We start from the raw sequence: 15,251 nt of genomic DNA on the forward strand, positions 1-15,251 counted from the left end.
ACAGCTCATATTATGTTGCAGTAAAACTCCCATTTTACAAAAGCTTCTTCAGGCTCTTTTTGTTTCCATCCCCTTGCAGCTGCACATCACATTGACAAAAAAACACTACAAACATCAACACATTTAAAATACTGTTTACTATGATATCATTTCAAGCATACAAAAAAAGAGAAAAATATGACATTTTATCTGTATAACAGGCCTATTCCCAGTTCGAGCTCTCACTTTTTTCCTCAGTTAAAGAAATGTTCATAGAAATTACGTATTAGAGTTTGACGACTGAGAAAACTTCAAGCATTTAATGAACTTCAGTGTCTTCTGGTGTCACAAATGCTGCTGAAACAGCACATTTGACAATGATGTCTGTCAGTTATTGGTGTCACAAAGAGGACATTCTCTCACCAGACACTTGATCCTTCATAGACACAGCAACTGGAGCTAGAAACATTTTCCAGCTTTAGTGAGTTTGTACATTTGTTGATTAGAAGAAAACATTTGGTTAGATCTGTAGCACAGGAACAAGGTGTTTTTTTAGTTTTAGAGCTGGAGTTCAACGCTTACTGGGATACTTTTAGTGCTAGAAGGAGTTCTCACATCCGTCTTAAATGCTTAAAACATCAACAAACCACCAGATGATTTGTAAGGCTGATGTCAGTTTTTCACTGAAGCAAAATGAACAGGTTCTTCATTTCTTCTTCTTTTTCCTTTTCCCTTTGTTATTACTCTGATGCTCCAGATCGAGTGCCCTCTGACTGCTGTTGTCCTGCTTCTGATCTTTAGACCATTCCCTCTGCAGCTGCTGGAGCAAATCGGGCGTCAACAGCCCGTCTCTCACCAAACGACTAGCCAGAGAGCTGTCCATCATCTGTCCTGAGGCTCTCTGTCCCCTTTGACCTCTGCTTCCAGTCAAAAACTTAGTGCTACCAGTTCCCCTTCCTGTCTGGCTATGCCTGTTGCTCTGCGCCTGCAGTGGGTCAGTGACTGTTGGGTCAGAGGCTCTGATGAGCCGGGTGATATTTCGCACACCCTGCTGGATGATATCATCAAGTTCCCGCTGGATTTCTCTAATTGAGGCAGTATCTGGAAACATGTCCATAAAACGGTAGCTGCGGAGGCAGGTAGACACAAATAAAGAGGATTAATATGGCAAAACTGGAAATTGCGACAACAAAGAAAAGTTCATACAAACAAACACATCATGATCGCATATTAAAAAGACATAAAACAGGTGAGGCAGCTTGCCAAAGGTGGAAATATAAAGCTACCTTAACCAGAGGTAGAGATCCAACACGTCATGGACAGCTTCCAGGTGAACCAGGTCTTTAATGTTTTTGGGTGGAGCCAGAGGCCAGCTGATGTGGCGACAGACCCAGTCAAACGTCAGGGGTTCGTCTCGACTGAATTGACGGGCAAACTGGAGAAGAAACGAGATTGATCCATCAACAGTGCAGATGACATGCTGTACACACTCAAATAATAAAGTGAATGTTAAACGTATACTTTGTGCTGAACACAGTTTTAGTATTTATTATCCAATCACAGTTTTATTTACACAACCAAATTACCTTCTATAGGTGCATCGCTATTGCTCTAAACTAAATACTCTGAGCCTTAGCACACACGAACAATAGAAATATGCAGAACTTAACCCTCGATCTCAAAGATTGTGCATTCATGCCAATTTTATCTACTCTTGTTTTATCAGTTTGATAAGACCATAAAAAGAGTCAGGTGTGACAGGAGGGTTATTACGCCACTGCCTCACTGGGTCAATTTCCTTACCCTTATTTCATCATTTTTACTCTCCTCATCAGCACCCTCTACTGCTCACTCCTGTCCTTCCACCATTAACCTTAAATCTCTGCAGCCTTCTCATGTTTACATCCACTCACTCACCTTAAGGAAGGAGGTACATACAAAAGGCTGCTTTTTGTTGATGGGAGCAGTGCAGAAGACATAGCGTGACCTCAGGTTAAGCGGTATGTGCTGAATCATGTCCGCCAGAAACTTAAAGTCGTCAATGTTGCAGACAAAATACAAACCATCCACCTGAGAGAGGCTGACAAATATGTCCTGAGAAGGGGGCGAGAGAACGAGAGCATTTACTATCTTGAATAAGACGTGGCTTTAAAATGTCTAACAGTAAAAAAAACTAAAAACACACACACAAAAAAGAAACTGAAATATAAAAAATTGTGTGTTTTGCTTTATGTACCCATTCACAGCCTAAACACATTTCTAATAGGGTTCATTTTGATTCACTCTTTCAGTACGCATGCTGCACCTCGCAGAAACACAAAACAATATTTAATTTCATTTCTGCTACAACAGGAAATTGTAAACATACTTTTATGCTGCTACAAAATTACAACATAGTTTTGTCATGAAAATGTTCTTTTATCAAATAATTTCATGTAATGTGCACTTATAACTGATGACTGCATAGAGAAAGGATACATGCAACAGTGTGCTGGACCAATCAGTTGTATTTGTTTACATTTGGGCATTTCAGATCTTAAGTCTTAACCAAATACAGAATTTTTCAGGCGGTTTCACAAACTGTTGAGAAAAAAAAGCAGCTAACAGTCTCAAATAAAAACACAGCTCCTGAAAAATACTTGAAACTCACTCTACAGTGAAATACCACCTTCTGTTTCAATCTAAAGACTGCTCAGGTTTTGTTTTACCACATTATCAACTATTTAACCCATCTCAGTAAACTACTCACTGATGAAGACCATGACATGTAGCTGGAAAACATCTTTCCCCCCCGTTTTTATGCATTTATTTTTAATTCTGCTGTTTGAAGGGCTATAATGAACATTTCAATTCTTGCAATGATCACTAAATGAGCGGCTCTACTCACAACAAGGTTGGACAGCGTTGCATCGGGCAGATGGTAAGCAAACATCTCTATCTGCTCTGCAGTCGGATGGAGTCCTGCAGTCTGAGGCAATCAATTGGAGAATAAAATGAGATCGATGTGTTACTGCAAGAAAGCAGAACGTAGGTTTTGTGTTTGTGTGTAAAATGATCACCTCTATAGGATCGACAGAGTGACTGAGTATTTCTTTGAGGACGGGGAGATCGTCTCTGTGCATGGTTGTAACTTCTCCCTCTTTAAACTTGGAGGAGAACCTGCAACAGGTGGCAGAAGATGGAGTTTAATACAGTGGCCTAACAGAAGCTCAAAGGGATTGTCTGCATTGTTGTTGTCACACAGAAAGGAGGCTGACCTCCCAGCACGGCCAGCGATCTGCAGAGCCTGAGAAGTGCTGATGGTCTCCATCTGTTTCTCCCCTTTCTCATTAACATTAGGCTTCACCAGACTGTTGAAGATGATGCGTTTTATACTCCTGGAGAGAGAGAAGGGGTGGTGGGGTGAAGTAAAACAGAAAGGTAAATGCACAGATGTAAGCTTGATAATGAACAATATCCTATATGGCAGAAAGCATGCAACCACTGATATGGCTCTAAAAATATTTCATAAAGTATGCTTTGCACTTACAGGTTAAGGCCCATGCCTATAGCATCTGTAGCAACCAGAATCTTGCAGGGGTCATCAGGGTCATTAAACTTCTTTGCCTGGGACAGCTTGGTGCCTGTAAATCAAAATTTTGACATTAAACCATTATTCTCCTAAAAACTAACCAAACCTACTTATTGGCTCAGTTCTACACAAAGACATACACTCACTGGCCATTTCATTGGACAGACTTCTTCAGCTGCTCATTAATGGGTTACATTTACCCATGTTATGCATTTTAAAAAAGTGTCATCTGGTCTTTTGAGTAACCAGTTTTGCTTGGACATTCATCGGATGGTTGGGTCAGAATTTTGCGTAAGCAATACAAAACCATGGATGCATCCTGCCTTGTAACAATTGTTCAGGCTGGTGGTTGTGTTATGGTGTGGGGGGTATTTTATTAGGCCCTTAATACCATCTGAGCATTGTTTGATTGCCAAAGTCTGAGTACTGCTGCTGACCATGTCCATCCTTTTATGATCACAGGATACCCATCTTCTGATAGCTGCTTCCAACAGAATAAAATAAAGCTCAAATAATCTCAAACTGTTTCTAGAACCTGATAGTGAGTTGACTGTACTCAAATAACCTCTACAGTCCACAATCCAACAGAGCACCTTTGGGATATGGCAGAACAGGAGATTAACATCTTGGATGTTTAGCCAATAAATCCTTAGAAACTTTTGATGAAAAGGTTAATTCTTTGTGAAGAATTAAGACAGTTCTGAAGACAAACGGGGCTTCAACCAAGAACCAGAAAAGTGTACCTTAAGAAGTGACTGTTGAGTGTAAGCATTCATGTGACAAATATAAAACCCCTCAGATACTCACCTGGAGGTAAGCTCCCATAGATTACAGCACATTCTTGCCCTCTGGCCTCGATCTGCCTGCTGATTGAATAGATGTCATTTTTACTAAAGCACACGATGCAGTCTCCTGGTCTCAGGTTGTCTAATGACTCCACAGCATGATCCAGTATTGAGAAAGGAGTTAGACGCTGGTAATTGTGAACCTGCAGAGAGAAGAAGACTGAGATGAGACTAGAAAAAGGGGATCTCCAAAGACGAGGTTAGAAACATCAGCCAAAATCTTTTCTTTCAGATGTCACGTCTATCACAGTCTCACCTCCACCTCCTCTCCAGTGGTGAACATCAGCTCTTTGATAAAGTCTATGGCAGCAGGTTCCCCACACACGTGGATCTCCTCTGCACAGAGACCTGCACAAATGCACAGAATAATAAATTAATTTAGGTTTTAAAAAATAAATAAATAAATAAATGAATACGTTTCTGAGTATGTTGTACAAACCCAGCAGAGCTCTGGTCCATGCCCATCCTCTGGAAGGATCTCGGATCATTTGAATTTCGTCGATTACAGCAACCTCATCTATAAAGACAAAAAACTGAGGTCAATATCTACCTTTTAATCAGTTAACATACACAAAATTTCAATAACTACCTAATATGAATTGATAACCTCTACATTTTCCTTTTTAAAAATATATTCAGTTTTTTCAGATTAAAAGACAAATGTATCCATTTCTAGATCAAGGTTTCAAACTTCATTGAGTGCCATCCTTTATAATTTAATCATACATGGTTATAAGGGGAATTTTTGTTTCCCGTGACAGATTATTTATTAACATCACAGAAACTCAGGTCAAAGAAAGAATATCAGAACAGTACCTAAAATATTAAACAGTATGTAAAAAAAAATTTAAAGAATGATTATCACAGGTGCACTTACACGGTGTAGTGACGCTGCACATCTCAATGGTGCAGGCCACATGACCAGCTGCTCGACCCTCTGGGTCTACAAAGGTCCTCTCCTCTCCAGTAACCAGGTCACATGGTACACCCTGAAGCACACAGAGAAAGTGCAATTAATGTCAGTATTAATAGAAAATAAGACACCTTGAAAACATACACAATGTGACCTTTCTCCACACACAAACACACTAGGACACATGAAAAGACTTTGATGTTTACACAGGAGCACAGTTACGTACAGCATCGTTGCTCTTCTCAAAGATCTCGTGGGCCAGCAGCTTCAAGGGGCCACAGTACACACCAGACTTAGCAGCCAGGTAGCGTTGGATGGCATGGTAGGTTTTACCACTGTTAGTTGGCCCAGCGTGGAAAATCACCTTCCTCTGGATGGCACGTGCCTCGGGGTACCTGGCGAACACATAAATATGGTTTGGTAGTGGAAGCCAGAAAGCTAACTTTAATGCGAAGTGTGTGGCATTTGGTCAGGTTTAAAATACACACCAGTTGGCCGGGACCCTGAGGTCTGAGATCTTTCTCAGGTCATCCATACAGTCCAACATGGGAAAGATCTGCTTGGCGTGACGCATGAAGTATGGATAGATGTCATCTATATGACCTGAAGAAAATCATACAGAAAAATATTTCTAAATATAACGGTCACTGAACAAACAGTTTCAACTGTAACAGTTACTCCATAAAGTGACAAACCTGCTCCACAGCAGATGTCGTTGAGGATGATGTGCAGGTCGGCGGGGAGTGACGTCATCTCTAGGATATACTTCCTGAAGCTGATGAAGGCCTGGTGGAACAGACGAGCTGCATGCACATGGAGAGAAAACAGATAAGCCAATGATATCTAGTGTTGAATTTGTGCAAATTTCCCTGCTTGTGTAAATTTACAATTCTCTTCCTAGATATTCATTCCGTTACTTTCCCATTGTTATGAGTATTGGTTAATCCACTAAGTGTTGTCAATCAATTCTTTTATGCTGACAAAGTGAAGTTCCAGTCAAAAAGTTGTAGTCAATCATGATAACTAATGAGAAGATAACAGGCCTTGGCCATGTTATGTTAAAAGACATTGGAGAACCTTCAGCACCACTTCTTAAAAGATTTAAGTGAGTCTATATACATTTGACCCTGTGCAGATTAGAGAGGGCCCTAAATAAATTCAAACCTTGATGAGTGTATGTAAAGTTCTGACCACATCTGTATATAACCCCTTCATGTAGCCCCTATAACCTATTTGTCAACATATAAACAAGGTTATTAGACAGAGGAAATCTCTTTCTGGCATATGATCACTGGCTTGTGGCCTTCCATGGCTAAATTGACAAACACGTTCCTCACCATCCAAACCCGAGTCCGCTGCCAGCTTCTGCATCTCTTTCCTTTTGTAAAACCGATTCAGAACCTTCAGCAGCTCATCTGAATCACAGACACAAGCAGCAGAGACAAGAAGATGTTGCATCATCTGAGAAAAATCACCTCCACCTTTATAATCATTCGCAAGCAATAGAACAAGTATACGCTTTCATTATATTTTATTAAAAAAAAAAAAAAAAAACTAAAAACAACACCCGGTATTATCTTTTACATTATTCCGTCCAGAGTAGTTTAACTGACCTACTTAGCTTTCGTTTACTCACTTTTATCCAGCGGCTGGGTGAGCTCTATTCCCACACCGCCGTCTGCCGAGGCGTCTGCCTTCAGGGAGACGGGGACAAACAACGAGGTGTCCGGAGGTTTCGGAGAGGAGCTGTTAGACGAAACATCCCTGCTCCAGACCACTGTACCGGGTCGATGCTGTCCCTGTAACAAACTAGACCCAGAGGACACATGACAGCTGCTGGTGGTGATGCGAGCAGTCCGGGAGTTAAAGTGACGCTGAAGCCGAGAAACGAAACAAACGCAGCGGTTCACCGACATGTCGGCTGTGGGTGAGATCCTCAAGGACTACACAAAAAGCTTGCCAGGCTCACTCCATACGGTCAGGTAAGTGTGAATAAATGGCTCACACAGCAACAGAGGACGGTCAACACACTCCTCTTCCTGACCTGCTGGTAACACAACGTGCTGCAGGACCAGTCCGTATATAGGTCCCCACATATGTGCCTGAATAAAAAGAAAAAAAAATAAAATAAATTGGTGTCGAGATTAATGATTGTATAATAGATGGACGACATGGTGTCACTTCCTCATACTGTACTAAAACCAACAAATAAATCAACAGTTTATGGGGAATAGTATGTTACATATTTGGAGTTAGAGCCTGCGCAGTAGTGGTTTGGGGTGAAGTCGCTACATCGAACTCCCTCCCTCCCACCAGAATAGTAAAACCGTTAAATGTGGATGGTTAAACTCTCTCTTCTAAGTTCCTGTTAGTACATGATTTAATTATTGATCGACATATTGGTTTGCTCTGCCTTACAGAAAGTTGGTTACAGCAGGATGATTATGCTAATTTTAATGAATCAAGGGTTAGAGTTAGATTAATTGGCAGAATCCTAGAACCACGGGCTGGGGGGGAGGGGGGAGTGCAGCAAGTTTTCACTCCAGCCTTTTTTTTTTTTTTCTAAATCAACCATAGACCCAGACGATTTTAATTCTTGTGAATGTCTTACTCTTAGCCTTGTCCTCTCTAACTGGAAACACTGATAACCAATTTTATTTGTTGTTATCTATTCCCCACCTGGCCTTTACTAAGATTTTCTGCTTCTCACTCCCTCTTTAGTACTTAGGTAAAATAATTACAGTGGACGAATTTATCCATATAGATGCCAAAAATGACAGACTCAATACAGCATTTAATCTAGTATTAGATTTATTTGGATTCTCGCAAAATGTATAAGAGCCCACCTATTGGAGTCTGGAGCTTGTTCTGACATATGACATGGAAACTGAATATTTAATAGAATTCCTTGAAAACCCTATTTTGTCTGATAATTTCTTAATATCATTTAAATTTACATTAATGGATTACACAGCAGAAAGACATTTTATTATAGTAGATGTCTTTTTGCTGTAACCAAATGCAACAATATATTGTCTCTACTGTTACTTTCTTCAATACAGTGTGCCAATACAGTCACAGAGCTCTGTTGAAACAAGCATTCCTTTAACCTTAACTAGTATTGACTTCATGAGTTTCTTCACAAACAAAATTTAACCATTAGAGAAAAAAATATTCATAATCATCTCACAGATGTATCATTACATTCAGCCTTTACCACAGGCCTTTAAGGTGGCAGTTATTAAACCATTAGTTAAAAAGTCATCACTTGACCCAGTTGTCTTAGTATCTAACCAGATCCTTACGCTGAATGGCATTGTCTTGACCTACAGTGACATTGTGAGGAATCGCGGAGTCATTTATGTGTAGTTAGTGTGTTGTGTAGTCGTTTTGTTTTGTGTGTCAGTGAGGGCACTAATGAATGTCACATAGGCAGAATGCAATGTGAACACTGTCTCCAGGTGAAAAACAGGAGTGATACACCTCCTGCTGTCAGGCCTGCAGGGTTTCTCCCTGTGATGTTCTTCTTTGTCTTGTGGTGGACAATTGTTGTTGTTTTTTTACTGGCACAAATAATTTGTGGGGCATCTTATTGTGACACCTGATTGTTCTCTCATTTTGGTTAAGTAGTATTTTTAACTTCATTGTTTACAAAATCTGTGTATAAGTTTAAAAAATGTATCATTTATATTTGCATTTCTAGTTATGAAAATAATTTACTAAACATGGGTGGCAAAATCAAAGCCTTTTTTTTAAACACATATGCAGGTGTTACATATGGTTAAAAAGATTAAAATGCAGTAAGTATACACGTTTCATATAAATATTGTCTATAACTTTTTTATTAATTCATGTAGCCCACATAGCTAAACATTTCAGTTACATAAACATGTGAATTTTAATATTATGTAATGTATAGCTTGTATAATAAATAAATATGTACCCAATAAGTAGAAAATTTAAAAAGTTTTAACCCAGTTTTTCATGATTTGTTGGATTAATATTCTGAGGTCCAAAATATAATTGGCTACTTTTGATTGTTTTGTTTATTTTTGTTCTTTGCTTTTTTACCTTGCCTTGCTTGGTATCATTCTTTTCAGCACAACCTCACGCGTCTGAATTTGCAGTTATTTTTTCATTGACATACTGTAAAAACACAACTGATTTGAAATCACACACACTGCATTAGGCCTAGGCTGCTTGGGGCTTGCATTGAGTCTTTCTTCTTCACTCACCTTTTTCACTCATGATGCGCTTATATACCACTCTGCATTTAATCATTAGTAATTATTCATCTCTGATACTACTTTCACAGTGTTTCTTCAGTCCTCTCTCTTTCCCCATGACCCCCAACTGGTTGCAGCAGTTGGCTGCCCCTCCCTGATGTTACAAACACTTCACATGATCCCCAGATAAAGCACAGAAGCTCTGGACTTCTACATAATGATGCTATATTCAGTCCTGTAGAAAATTATATAATTAAAATGTATATTACTGTCTCTTGATTACCTTATGCCAAATAAAACACACTATTACAAATCACTGTTCCACATTAAAGTTTTTAGTTTAACATACAAGTGAAGACCATCTATCAGATTTTATTTAATGTTGTCAGAGAAAAATATCATTTTGTTTTCATGAAGGGGACTACATTTCAGTGTTAAAAGCAGAAGCTGTCTGTGATCAACAGCTTTCTTATACACCAAATTCAGTTACGGTTTATGCTCCTGAATGTAAACAGCAGCGTGTAAATGGTCAAAGATAAGGCTATATACAGGGAGTGCAGAATTATTAGGCAAATGAGTATTTTGTCCACATCATCCTCTTCATGCATGTTGTCTTACTCCAAGCTGTATAGGCTCGAAAGCCTACTACCAATTAAGCATATTAGGTGATGTGCATCTCTGTAATGAGAAGGGGTGTGGTCTAATGACATCAACACCCTATATCAGGTGTGCATAATTATTAGGCAACTTCCTTTCCTTTGGCAAAATGGGTCAAAAGAAGGACTTGACAGGCTCAGAAAAGTCAAAAATAGTGAGATATCTTGCAGAGGGATGCAGCAGTCTTAAAATTGCAAAGCTTCTGAAGCGTGATCATCGAACAATCAAGCGTTTCATTCAAAATAGTCAACAGGGTCGCAAGAAGCGTGTGGAAAAACCAAGGCGCAAAATAACTGCCCATGAACTGAGAAAAGTCAAGCGTGCAGCTGCCAAGATGCCACTTGCCAAGATGCCACTTGCCACCAGTTTGGCCATATTTCAGAGCTGCAACATCACTGGAGTGCCCAAAAGCACAAGGTGTGCAATACTCAGAGACATGGCCAAGGTAAGAAAGGCTGAAAGACGACCACCACTGAACAAGACACACAAGCTGAAACGTCAAGACTGGGCCAAGAAATATCTCGAGACTGATTTTTCTAAGGTTTTATGGACTGATGAAATGAGAGTGAGTCTTGATGGGCCAGATGGATGGGCCCGTGGCTGGATTGGTAAAGGGCAGAGAGCTCCAGTCCGACTCAGACGCCAGCAAGGTGGAGGTGGAGTACTGGTTTGGGCTGGTATCATCAAAGATGAGCTTGTGGGGCCTTTTCGGGTTGAGGATGGAGTCAAGCTCAACTCCCAGTCCTACTGCCAGTTTCTGGAAGACACCTTCTTCAAGCAGTGGTACAGGAAGAAGTCTGCATCCTTCAAGAAAAACATGATTTTCATGCAGGACAATGCTCCATCACACGCGTCCAAGTACTCCACAGCGTGGCTGGCAAGAAAGGGTATAAAAGAAGAAAAACTAATGACATGGCCTCCTTGTTCACCTGATCTGAACCCCATTGAGAACCTGTGGTCCATCATCAAATGTGAGATTTACAAGGAGGGAAAACAGTACACCTCTCTGAACAGTGTCTGGGAGGCTGTGGTTGCTGCTGCACGCAATGTTGATGGTGAACAGATCAAAACACTGACAGAATCCATGGATGGCAGGCTTTTGAGTGTCCTTGCAAAGAAAGGTGGCTATATTGGTTGCTGATTTGTTTTTGTTTTGTTTTTGAATGTCAGAAATGTATATTTGTGAATGTGGAGATGTTATATTGGTTTCACTGGTAAAAATAAATAATTGAAATGGGTATATATTTGGTTTTTGTTAAGTTGCCTAATAATTATGCACAGTAATAGTCACCTGCACACACAGATATCCCCCTAAAATAGCTAAAACTAAAAACTACTTCCAAAAACATTCAGCTTTGATATTAATGAGTTTTTTGGGTTCATTGTGAACATGGTTGTTGTTCAATAATAAAATTATTCCTCAAAAATACAACTTGCCTAATAATTCTGCACTCCCTGTACACTATTATTGCCAAAGCTATTTGCCTTCACACACATATGAACTTGAGTCCCATCCCATTCTTAATCCATTGGGTTTAATATGAAGTTGGCCCACCCTTTGCAGCTATAACAGCTTCAATTCTTCTGGGAAGGCTTTCCACAAAGTTTAGGAGTGTGTTTAAGGGAATTTCTGACCATTCTTCCAGAAGTGCATTTGTGAGGTCAGACACTGATGTCGGCCTGGCTCGCAGTCTCCGCTCTAACTCATCCCACAGGTGTTCTATTGGGTTGAGGTCAGGGCTCTGTGCAGGCCAGTCAAGTTCTTCTACACCAAACTCATTCATCCATGTCTTTATGGACCTTGATTTGTGCACTGGGGTGCAGTCATGTTGGAGCAGGAATGGGCTATCCCCAAACTGTTCCCACAAAGTTGGGAGCATAAAATTGTCCAAAATGTCTTGGTATGCTGAAGCATTAAGAGTTTCTTTCACTGGAACTAAGGGGCCAAGCCCAACTCCTGAAAAACAACCCCACACCATAACTCCCCCTCCACCAAACTTCACACTGGGTACAATACAGTCAGACAAGTACTGTTCTCCTGGCAACCGCCAAACCCAGACTTGTCCATCAGATTGCCAGACAGAGAAGCATGATTCACCACTCCAGAGAATACGTTTCCACTGCTCTAGAGTCCAGTGGCGGTGTGCTTTACACCACTGCATCCGGCGCTTTGCATTACGGTTGGTGATGTAAGGCTTGGGTGCAGCTGCACGGCCATAGAAACCCATTCCATGAAGCTCTCTACGCACTGTTCTTGAGCTGATCTGAAGGCCACATGCGGTTTGGAGGTCTGTAGCAATTGACTCTGCAGAAAGTTGGCTACCTCTGCGCAGTATGTGCTTCAGCATCCGCTTCCCTCGTTTTGTGATTTTACGTGGCCTCCCACTTCGTGGCTGAGTTGCTGTCGTTCCCAATCGCTTCCACTTTGTTATAATACTACTAACAGTTGACTGTGGAATATTTAGTAGCGAGGAAATTTCACGACTAGACCTGCTGGACAGATGGCATCCTATCACGGTACCACGCTGGAATTCACTGAGCTCCTGAGAGCGACCCATTCCTTACAAATGTTTGTAGAAGCAGTCTGCAAGCCTAGATGCTTGATTCTTTTTTTTTTTTGGTCTTTAACTTTCTCATTGAAACAGCTTTTGTCCTTTTTTATCAGTTAATTTTGGATTTACAGCAAATTCACTACAATATTAAATGAGTGTATTCAGCATTAACGGTTAAAATATGGGAAGATTTGTCCGCTGTCACTGGATCGTGCTGAAGTCTGAATTTGAGGGCAGCGCCTGTAATCACAAACAGAAAAGAATCATCAATCAAATGTGAAGTTTATTCCTCAAAGCTGAAATGAAGTCTGATCCTTCCCAGTCCTCGCACACTTCAGGTTCAGAAGTTCTGATCTTACATTTTTTTCAGTCTACAGTTTTGCTGACAGCTAACATGTGAACTGTTTGTCAAAAAAGACAAATCTCTATAAATATGAACAGATTATCAAGTATAATACTTCACCTTCGAGTTGGAGATTTACAAAGATGAGATGATGGGACAGGTTTCCAATCCTGGTTTAGTTGTGTTGCTGCATCAGGGTCATCTGCAGGAAAACTGAAAGAAACATATGGTTGGTGTTGGTCAGTTTTATGACTATGTTTGAGCTGTTGCTTTAGCATTGAACAATATATATTAATGATTCATATTATTTCTCTCAAAGGCCGCAGGGAGTCTGCAGAACTAAGGGTAACACTGGTTTGTGACTGAGCAGTAGTGGTGTGCAGTATTGGAAATTTTGGTATTGATCTGATACCAAGTAATACAGGGTCAGTATTGCTGATACCAATACAGATATGTTTTTAGCCTATAAATGCAACTTATGCAGGGGAGAACAATGTATAATGATTTATGAGCTAAATCATCATTGATTTTCAAATTCCGAACCCCTTTTTTAAAACCACTAAATTGCTGTAATTTTTACTTTGCACAATAATGACTTAATACAACAGGGTTTTTTGAAGACTTGGAATATAAACGTGACTGTTGATAAAATGGGATATATGCTGTAAATAAAAGAGACAATCAACACAAAAAGTTCAGACATTTGCATAGTGCATGTCAGATGTATATTTTTCCATTTCCAAAAAGATTTCTGCTTTAAACACTGTTCTGTGGGCTACATACTGAACTTAACAGAAACAAAGTATCCATTGCATTAGTATCGATTCGATACCAATACTAGCACCAATACCATCGATATTTTGCATCGATCCTTCTCCATCCGCCAGTAAAGGCCCAAAGACTTTTCCGTGTTTCTCATATAAACCGGTTCAGTGCCTCATCTTCATCTACCTGCAGCCGGTTTGAACAAACAAAGCAATAGAGCTAATGTCTGGACTACAGCAGGCACAAGAGTGATTTCAGTAGTCAGGGTAAATTCATTCATGTGCACAGATTAACTACCGAACAACAGCTTTCTCCCAACTTCTCTTCTTAGCTAGCTAAAGGCGTTTATTACTGATTAGAGTACACACACACATTTAATTCACCCAAAAAAGTGCAACGACGCCTCAGGTCCTTCTATCGGTTAGTCCAGTTTACGGCAGACCACCTCACCTCCGTTTGAACTGCCGTCGTTATGGTAAGTAAACGCTGAAGCATCCCTGCTCTAGCTTCTTCTTCGTTGGAGGTTAATGGTGGTTGGCAAACCACACTTACAAGTGCATTACCGCCACCTATATGAGTGGATGGTGGACCTGTTGGGTGTTTCCCTCTTCAGTGCAGGGTATAGTTTTAACCTGTATGTCCTATTCTCAACCGAGTAAACAACGGTTGTTGTTGTTGCTTCCATATCCATAGAGTTAAATTTATTAAGAAAAATGTTTTTCCAACGAGTTTTATGCATCAATTTCTCCAAAGACGGAAGCCTAAAAGAATATTCATTTTGTTTTATGGTATTTGGGGAAAAAAATAGCAATTTCCTACATCTTCACTTCTACAAATCGGGGGAAAAAACTGAATTAAGTATACTTTTATCCATTATCAACCGACCTGCAGACAGAATTGAAGAACTTATTATTACACTAAACTGATCACAAAGACAGCCCACAGCATGACTTTGATTTTTTTGGAGCTTTATTTTCTTATGTTCTCAACCATCCCATCCTTTTTTCAATCAGATGTGGCCCCACAGGCCTGTCAGATGAACTCAGGTATCATCTCTCTGCAGAAATGCACTGGGTTAAAGTAATTTAAAACTGAATCCATTACTTGTTTAATAGTATTTAACAGAATTACTTTTAGCGGTTTTAACCGTGCCGGGACTACTTCTGAGCAATTACATTGACAGTAACCTAGTATTTTGATCAGTGTAAAAGCTACTGATTGATCCTGTACATAACCCCCTGGTATATTTGTACCCTTGGTTGGAATTTATTGGTCTAAATGCACTTTCTGTCATCTTAAAAAAAAAAAAAAAAAAGTTCAGTATAAATCAGCTTTATTTATGATTCATTTTTAGCTATATATCTGTGTTTAATGTATATATATATGTTTAGTGTATATAT

The 15,251-nt window shown here is 39.9% G+C and overlaps 1 protein-coding gene and 1 long non-coding RNA gene across 5 annotated transcripts; both read right to left on the minus strand.

Moving 5' to 3' along the window:
- Nucleotides 1-116: 116 nt before the first annotated feature.
- On the minus strand, nt 117-7,393 carry LOC102081219 (ATP-dependent RNA helicase SUPV3L1, mitochondrial). The gene is made up of 16 exons (XM_019359339.2): nt 6,945-7,393; nt 6,646-6,723; nt 6,004-6,111; nt 5,797-5,911; nt 5,535-5,703; nt 5,273-5,384; nt 4,835-4,912; nt 4,652-4,743; nt 4,358-4,538; nt 3,509-3,602; nt 3,237-3,356; nt 3,039-3,138; nt 2,867-2,947; nt 1,897-2,073; nt 1,266-1,414; nt 117-1,106 (listed from the first exon to the last, which is right to left on the minus strand). Exons 1-16 carry the CDS (start codon nt 7,222-7,224, stop codon nt 686-688), a joined length of 2,355 nt encoding a protein of 784 aa, XP_019214884.1. The 5' UTR covers nt 7,225-7,393; the 3' UTR covers nt 117-685.
- Nucleotides 7,394-11,537: 4,144 nt separating this feature from the next.
- On the minus strand, nt 11,538-14,526 carry LOC106098011 (transposable element Tc1 transposase). 4 transcript variants are annotated; one of them, XR_002062238.2, is made up of 3 exons: nt 14,302-14,526; nt 13,207-13,299; nt 11,538-12,983 (listed from the first exon to the last, which is right to left on the minus strand). It is a non-coding gene; the product is annotated as a transposable element Tc1 transposase (long non-coding RNA). The 4 variants fall into 4 exon arrangements; XR_001224092.3 differs by having other exon boundaries at nt 14,235-14,526; XR_002062237.2 differs by having other exon boundaries at nt 14,224-14,526.
- Nucleotides 14,527-15,251: the final 725 nt, after the last annotated feature.

Source organism: Oreochromis niloticus, linkage group LG1 (assembly GCF_001858045.2).
Source record: "Oreochromis niloticus isolate F11D_XX linkage group LG1, O_niloticus_UMD_NMBU, whole genome shotgun sequence".
NCBI classification, from domain to species: domain Eukaryota; kingdom Metazoa; phylum Chordata; class Actinopteri; order Cichliformes; family Cichlidae; genus Oreochromis; species Oreochromis niloticus.